Source organism: Prunus avium, chromosome 1, assembly GCF_965620075.1.
Source record: "Prunus avium chromosome 1, drPruAviu1.hap1.1, whole genome shotgun sequence".
Lineage (NCBI taxonomy): Eukaryota > Viridiplantae > Streptophyta > Magnoliopsida > Rosales > Rosaceae > Prunus > Prunus avium.
Genome location: NC_142284.1, coordinates 18,669,040 through 18,677,959, shown reverse-complemented (window position 1 = coordinate 18,677,959; position 8,920 = coordinate 18,669,040). Strand labels below are relative to the sequence as shown.

General features: G+C 33.1%; 1 protein-coding gene across 1 annotated transcript in view; it reads right to left on the bottom strand.

Moving 5' to 3' along the window:
* Positions 1–7,522, bottom strand: part of LOC110749538 (glycosyltransferase family protein) — a 9,102-nt gene extending 1,580 nt beyond the window's left edge. The window contains exons 1-10 of the mRNA XM_021949647.2: positions 7,192–7,522; positions 6,525–6,601; positions 6,284–6,359; positions 6,124–6,196; positions 5,949–6,000; positions 5,525–5,586; positions 3,731–3,794; positions 2,294–2,351; positions 2,096–2,182; positions 539–632 (exon numbers count right to left, since the gene is read on the bottom strand). Of these exons, the coding sequence (XP_021805339.1) occupies positions 539–632; positions 2,096–2,182; positions 2,294–2,351; positions 3,731–3,794; positions 5,525–5,586; positions 5,949–6,000; positions 6,124–6,196; positions 6,284–6,359; positions 6,525–6,601; positions 7,192–7,280 (732 nt within the window). The 5' untranslated portion in view covers positions 7,281–7,522. The remainder of the gene's footprint in view (positions 1–538; positions 633–2,095; positions 2,183–2,293; positions 2,352–3,730; positions 3,795–5,524; positions 5,587–5,948; positions 6,001–6,123; positions 6,197–6,283; positions 6,360–6,524; positions 6,602–7,191) is intronic.
* Positions 7,523–8,920: the final 1,398 nt, after the last annotated feature.

Here is an 8,920-nt window from a genome sequence, read left to right as displayed (position 1 = left end):
ATTTAAATTAACTGCCAAAGTATGAGCTATCTCAGTTAGACTCATAAGATATAAAAGTACATTGCTCTATCAGCAATCTACATAGAATACACCGGACTTATAACACTTAAGTTAAGGCCTCATATCATTATATGTCTATAAAGCCTCATTTCAGCAGCCAAGTAGGTAAGTCCATATGTGAGAACAGTGTTATATCAATAATCATTAAATCATAGTTCAATAGGGTAGGAAAACAACCTCCACAATAAAGGTGTAGTACAAGATCCAAAGCGGCGCATAGGGCACTCAATAAAATTTACTACAAGACAACTATGTGGAAGAGTATCAATGCATGAACTTTTAAACTAAAATAATTACTAGCCAGAAAATGCTTATGTGGTAATAATAATCTCCAGTGACTGAAATTTCTTTGCAGAAATACAACAATTTTTTTAAAGACAGAATGATTGTATCAAGGCTATTGCAGGAAATATGATTCTCTGTATACTAAAACACAATTCCAGAACACAGAAACTTTAATGCTGAAAAGGAAGTATACCAAATCTTCAGGAGCATCATCAACAACTTCAGCAGGTTGGTCCGGACCAATACTTGCCAGGCAAGTTCCCTTGCAGCTCATATATTTCTGCATACTGTTCAATACAGAATTACAGAGAATTAAAAAATGGTACAACCATATGCAAAGAAGAAATCTGGTTAATGTTTCCTAAAGAAAAACGCAGGGAAACAAGAACTTTATTGAGAACAAAAAAACAAAAAAGAGATAGACATGCAGTCCAGCAGAACACCTAAACTACAAACAAAGACTAGCAAACCAACCAACAAAGCAAAAACTCCCACACAATTGAGAAGAATAGCACCAAAAAATTACCATTTCGGATGCCAACACTAAAAAGAAACTACCAGAAATGTTTAGACTCTAAAATCCATGATGCCTGAAATCTAATTCTATCCCAATGAATCAATATAAGTGCCATTTAAAATGTTTATATGGAAAATAATGTAATTAAAAAAAGAAGTTCAAAGTAAGTCAAAAGCCTGTATAATATTTTGTATTGGGTCTGGAGACAGTTAGAGGGAGAAGAAAGTAAAATGTGGAAGAAGGAACACACTTCAGTCAAGAAAACCAAGTACAAGAATGCTAGATTAAATAACCCGATCCACACACATGATATATACAGAGCCATCCTCAAGCAGGTGCAGACTGTGCACCCACACAGGGACCAAGCATGGGCTCCAGTGGATATTGGGATTGCACAATTCTCATAAATTAAGTAGTTGTATTTGTGTAGGAAGGAATTCCACAAGTCAACAGGAACAAACAAGTCTACTCCATGGTAAAACTCCAACGCATGAAGTAGGAAGTACATATTCGTCCAATCAGTACAGCACCTAAATATGAGCTTGAAATAATGGGTCCCACACCCTAGTAATTGGACTTTGGACGAATTTCTGAAATATGGATTTAGGCTCAATAATAATTTGGGCATTTTTACCACAAAAAATTAGTCTTCTTGAAATTAAATTTTTTGCCAAATCTTCAGTCACTTGGGCTGTGTGGCTATTAAGAAAACAAAGTAAAAAGCATACTAATTAAACTTTTTTATTATAAGGAGCATACTAATTAAACTTTTTTTATAAGGAGCATCCTAATTAAACTTGTTTTTTTTCTAAGGAGCATACTAATTAAACTTAAGTATTTAAAAATAAACTCTTTGGGTATACTAGATGGAATAATTATGTATCTATCGAAACCAAATTTAGAAGGAAAAAAAGAAAAAGTTAAACCTCTTTACTACAAACATATTTATGTTTTTTTTTTCTTTTTTCAAATTAATAGTTCCACACTTCTCTATTTACAGAGAGATTCAGCACAAATGTTTTTTCAATATCATGGTGATACAGGCAAAGAACCAACCACAATTTGAATATGCATGCCTTTTATTTTCACTATAAAAGGGCCATGTTTTTAGTTTTTGTATGGAGCCCCATAAACCTCAGGACCACCCCTGCATGTGTGATGGCAAAGTTTCAATTTAAAAAAATACAAGAATAATAAATTTTACAAAATTAAACTACCTGATGCTCAACTTACATGTCACACTGATTAAGTACCAAAAGCTTATTTGGAACACATGATTGTCCCTTTGACTTGCAAACTGAATCGCATGATTGACCTCGCCTGCCATCCACACCATAGCAAGTTCTTGTGAATCAGCTACGGTTGAGATTTTCTATAAATATATACATATATAAGTACATATAGATCAAAATAATTGTTGTGAAACCTCACCTTCCAACAAGAACATTAATGCCATTCAGTCTGGCTTCTAAAAATGTATAATTTGCAGCTGTTGACATATATTTTTAAAAAAAAAAAATTAATCCTTATAACTAACTGTAAACTGCACCCAGTCAAAAAGATAGGTATTGATTTAATCAATAAATCATTATACCATATAAGAAAGTCTAGCGAAAGAGGTAAGAAAAAAACATTCGATATAGAACAACCATACTCCAATAGTCCAGTTCGAAATTAATGCAAGTATATCACAAAGAACCTTCTACCTAACAAAGTTTTATCAACCTATCATGCTAATGTGCTTAACATTTGATATGGCACTGGCATTACTATACTATATTCACTGTTACATTTAATTTAATTTATCTCATAGCAAAAACAGTATAATGAACCTTCTAATAGTGTGGAAAGAAAACCAAATTTAATAATGAGGCTTCTAATAAGAATGTGTCTAATATCCGTGGGCAATCATGGGAAATCAGAAACCTATGAAGGATAATACTTACTAGATTCTAGTTCACTTTGTTTATATAAGTAATTTGTGGTATTAGTTAGCTCCTCTAAGATAGCAAGAAGGAACAGCCTTTTTCAGAAACCGTTAGTAGCTTGATTTTGAATGTATGAGGTGCATGGAAATTCCTTACTTGGTCTGATCCAAAATCAAAAAGGTTATGCAGCTGCTTGCCACCATGTGAAAGCCTTTTTCCCTAGTATGGTGCTAGGTTTCTCGAGGTTAGTCTAGGGGTCTAGATCCCAGGCTACCCATTCTAATTTCTTTATCTGTGTATCACCGTAGCTTAGTAAGATTATATTCACTCTTGAGTAATTTTTCAGATCATCCTAAAACTAACAGCAGAGACATTACAAATATCTAAACATCCGTTGCCAATTTTAAAACAAAAATTCATGCTTTCAATGAACGAAACAGTGCATTTTTAAATCCAAAAACAACTATAAAAATTAGATGGAAACTGCATCAACAAGATCATAATTTGGGCCATGAGCTAGTTATCACTTAACACATAAGCAGATAAAGGAAACAAAGGTTATGCTAGTGTTGGAGTCAAGGTAACACAGATAAGGAAAATATTAAGGGGGGATTACACAACTGAAAGGACTAGAAATCCAGCCACAGCCCTTGCCACACAAAAAAGAAAAAAAAAAAAAAAAAGAAAGAGAACAAGAAGAAGATAGAAAATCAACAGAAACAAATAATAGACATGGAAGCATATGAGACATTGAAAGTTTATGTTCTCCCCTCTTCCCACTACCCAAAATAAATCAAAGAAATCCCCCGAACAATAAAAGCAAAAAAGGTCATAAACCTTCAAACATTGTCCTCATTAAAATATGATTACCCACTATGGAAATTATAAACATTGTTAAAGAAGAGTACATCATAATATAATTGCCAAAGCTGGACCTAACCTGACGAATTTGATGGCAGAGAAAAACAGTGATGGAAATCACTAAGGTAAGCATTTTCGTGGACCTGAAACGTTCGAACTTACTCAGACAGTATGACAGGCATATTGCAATCATATAAAATAAATGCCAAATTTTTTACTGTTGTGTAAGGTAGTTTAATGAAAACAAATGAGTCAAACTAAATAAGACATCTGGGGAAGTCCAGTGTTATTATAGTTGCTCTTGTTTATCATGTTTCGATACTGAAATGATTATTAGTGTGATTTATGTTTGGCTTGATATACTTTTTGCACCCGTTTTATACAAAGTTAAGTTTTTCATGTTATGAGAGCTCTGGTTGACTATTTCATCCTGTATCCAAATACAGGCGACTCAACTTCAAGTCAGTTTTTCAGTTTTGCATGTGAAAGGCCAGTAGTTGATTCAAATTTTTGGGGAGGCTTTAATAACAAATGAGTGTTCCTATAAGCGTAATCTTTTGGGATCCACAATTTCTCAATAATCCTATCTATACTATGAGTACTTCGACTGTAATCAAACACATATCCCGAAGTAGCCACCAGAGAAACCTATAACATAATACAGACTCACGAGATCACTCACTCCTTTCATATCTTGGAGGATTATTGGGGAAAGAAATCATTTTAATTAAAAATAAATATTCAATAAGTACAAAACTGCTTTAAAGTAAAGTATTACACATTTCTAATCTTTTCCCTTATACCGTCTGAGAAACAATGCGGATCCTTCTAGTTTTTGTGAATATGAGAACATAAACTAATAAATGACAAAACTTCTGAAGTTTCAAAAAGGATCCCAATCTAATAAAAGTAAGTGGATTTTTAACTCAACGATCAGAACAAGTATGTGGATTTTAAAACTCAGTCACCTCTCTGAAATGAATTCTCATATCAAGTTTGATCACCAATGTCTGAATGAAGTATTGAGGAGACAGTAACAGCATGCCAGTAAAAAGGTAAAATGATGGTGATGCAGGACGCGGAGGACTCAAATTTATTAGTTTCCTAATGTATTTGTTAGTTTCCTAGATTCTCTAGTTTTCCAAGTTCTAGTAGGATTTCTACTTTTCCAGATTTCCAGATTTCCAGATTTCTAGTTTTAAGTTTCCTATTTTATTTGGGTATTTCTGTTTAAGAAAGGGATTTTTATCCTATTATGTCTAGGTTTTAGTTTGCTATATAAATACCCTCATGTAGTTCTTTAAAATTCAGATATGAATGTTGAGTAAACCTTTTCCTAGAACTCTCTGATTTCGTCCCTTCGATCTATATTTCTTCTCCTCGATCTCCAATATTCTTCTTTGTTCTACTGTTTCTGTCCTTTATCTCGTCTTTTCGATCTCTATTTCTTCTCCTCGGTCTCTTATATTCTTCTCTGTTCTGTTGTTTAAGTGCTTAATCTAACACCTACAGGCTGTACTACATCAGATGGCTATATATTTCTTGACAAAATCTTTGTGATGAGCTTTATAACCTTAAATGAAAACACAAAGAGAACCAGAATTTGTTCATCTATGGTTCAATGCATCAGAGTAGCACATAGGTATCATTGGTAATTTTTTTCTGACATTATTCCTATTATCAACGCTTCATGCATAGTCTAATCCATTATCTATGTGTGTACCAACATATTAGTTAGCATTCGATAAATAAGTTTGTGAAATTGTTCGCATAATGAGGGAAACACTATCTATCCTCCATGAGTTGACCAAACCCAAAGACCAAAAACCACCTCCAAGAAGAACAACGATTACATCATATATGGATTGCTTACCACACTCTCAGAATTATGACGACACCTCCCAGCACAGAAATCAAAAACATTTGAATATTTCCCTGCCAAGAGAAAACTGTGAGCACACATTATCCCAAGAAAAAATTATGTTCAGGGGTAAATATATTTCTTGATTGCCTCTGCAAGGGTCAAAAAAGAGGTTTCACAAGACTCATTCCATGCAATGGATAAAGGAGATAAATAGTCAAATCGGGACTTCTAATCTTCCAAAAACTAGTAGAAATAGCAGTTGAACATTTATCAATGCGCCCTAAAGCTGTCAGACTCTTCATGCAAAGGTCATTTTGTGGATTTTTAAACTCAACGATCTCTGAAATGAGATCTAATGCAGCATCAGAGCAGCGAAAGCTCAAGATTAGTCTCCGAGAAAAGATTCAAAACCTTCTACTATTTAAAATTGTACCTGCAGTAGCTGGTTTGGCAACCTTCACATTCATTACTTGTTCCTCTTTTATCTGCACAATAAAACCCACTAATACTGAAACATACAATATTAAAAAGAGAACAGAAAAACACAAAGGAAATAATATAGACAATGGAAAATGGTAGTACAAAATTTGAAGAATTCAAGAAATTACCCTTGAGGGATTTAAACAGCATGAAACACAATATTCATAAGAATCACAACACTCTGAAACTACATTGCAACCACTGTAGACAAAAGGGAGGCAGGAATGTTGTTAATTTGCTCAATGTTCTGAAAAAGAATTTCAGAGTTCTACTTAGTGAAAAACTCACTGACAAGAGAATTTTTCTCCTTTTTCAGGGCAGCAGCGAGACTGCGGATTTAAAGACAGAGCGTCACAGACATGGCCTACAATGCAAATATAGTTTATATAAATAAGGGGATTAAAACTGACAATGAAGTAAACAAAACATGATAAGTTATCAGAAGATTTTTGATAAGTTATAAGCAAAAAAAAAGGAAAAACATGAAAACTAATGGCACAAGAAGAAACTTAGAGAGGGGCAAGCTGACCATTATCATCAGATAGTAAGTATCTTCCTAGGACCGTGTTTTTGCAAATGCGCCTCCCTTGAAATCCAACATCCTTCCTGTAAATTTGAAGGGAAAACGAACATGTTGTAAATTGTAACAGTATGAGCATATCATCAACTAAGGAAGAGCCATAACAAAAATGTACAAAATATAGCACCAAACCACTGAGACACAAGTAATCCAAAGGAGCAATTGTGTTGTCAGATAAACCAAAGAATAAAGAGAAATACAATAACCCACAGTAACAAATAGCACATAGAATAGCAGTCTGTCACTATATGACCCAAAAAAAACAAAAGAAATTTCCAATAGTAATGCATCCATATTCTTTTCAAATTCAGTTTTACGAGCAAAATTGTAGTTAAACCACCTGGAATGCCAGGGTCAAATATTATGTTTTCGTCTTCTCTGTTAGTTATTGGTAGATACTGTATTAATACTATTAAATAAATAAACAAATAAATAAAACACCTGCCCAGTACGGGAAAGCCATCAAGATTCAACATTCAGAAGAACATAAACAAGAACCCAAGCAGCATTACCACAAGATTCAACCTTTTGCCCCCATTTCCTCTGTTTTCTCAGCAACCAAAGAGACGAACCAAAATTATATTGAAAATAGAAAATAGAAAAATAAAAAATGTACCTGATGGCTGAGATTCTTGGTGAGAATTGAAGGATTAATAGGTGAAAGAATAGCAAGAATAAGTTTAATCTGGAAAAGGACATTTTCATCTGGGGCAAGGAATATGGAAGTTGATTTTTTGGGCTCTTCTGGTTCTAAGGGATGCTATTGAAAATTGGGGGTGGGTTGAATCGAAGATCATCAGGGAGAAGAAAGAAAACTTCTTTCTATATAAAAAGCACATTCAAATCGATTGCATCTTCCTCTTTTTTTCTGATAATTTGGAGAGGCAATGTATATAAAAACCCAACCTTCTCAAGGTTAATGTTAGAAATGGATACTTTTTTAAACCGTGTACCCAATTTTTTAGGTTTTCAATTTTACTCTAATTTAAAAAAATAACAACAAAATAGCTTTATTTATAAATATTTTTTAAAATGACAATTTTTTTTTTTTTTTTTGAAAAAGACCTTCTATAGCTGCTACAAATCGAATATGAATATTTGTCAATAATTTGCTGAATATTAGACCTGAACTTAATTTGCTACTTCATTACTTTATTTCATTATTACATTTCAAATTGATCTTTTGATTACAATCGCTCACCCAAAATGATACTATTTTATTATACTAAGAAAAGACTTCAAAATATTAAAAGTACAAGCCAATTAAAATGAAATTATGTACGTTTGTCCAATTTTTAAAATAAAAAAACTAATTCAATTTCTTATTTGTGTTTTTTCGCAACAAAAAAGAAAATTATGATCGATGTTTTTTTTTTGGTCAAAAATTATGATCGATGTTAACTTCAAAGTAAAGACACATTAATAAAATAAACCATATATCTCTTAATCTTCATTTTTTTAAACCAAAGTTTTGTGCTTCTAAGTTTTTCTCATAAGTGTAAGACAAAATCTTGTCTTAGTCCACGTAAGGTGATCTTCTAATCCTAAGAGGATTCGGTTTTCTTAGTTGATCAGGAAACAAAACCTAGTCTTCTATCTAAACACTTATACAGAGTTTATTAAAGAAAACAAGTGTAAAGAGGATTCCTAGTATATTATGGATTGAACCAAACCTAATCTAAATGCAACAAGGACACACGATTACTTCTTGATAGGCAAGGTATCGATGTGATGCATATATAAATAGAGGTCCCTTCCCTTGCAGCAAATCACTCTCAAATCAGATCTCACCCTATCTAAGAGAAAGAGAAACTAAAGTGCTGCAAAAGGGAAGAAGACTCTCTACAAGAAATCGTGATACTCTACTGCTACCATGGCTGAACTAGGTTAGTATTATAGTTTAAAAGCTTAGTACAGACTTACATGTGGTATCAGAGCTCTAGGCTTTTGTTCTTTAATCTGACTAATTGATCGTAAGCTATAAAGTATGCAGTTTTTCTTTTGTTTGCAAATCTTAACTGTTAAAGAGCATAAGGTTATCTCTGCTCATAAAGTAGTATTATAGTTTAAATGTCGCAACACAATATATATTGAAACTAGAATGATTGCGTGTTCAATAATTGGCTTATAAGGCTACTTGTTTCATAATATCTTGCTCGCATGTAATTGATCATTAGTCATGGAAGCATGTAGTGTTAAACAAATTGCATATCTTATTTGATAAGGTATGATCAAGGGCATAAGGTTATTACTGCTCGATCATGCTGTAAAAGACTTTTGATCAATGATTTGGAATCTGCTATGCAAATTGAGTGAGCCACAGCTGCTCAGTTTGTATGAGAAGG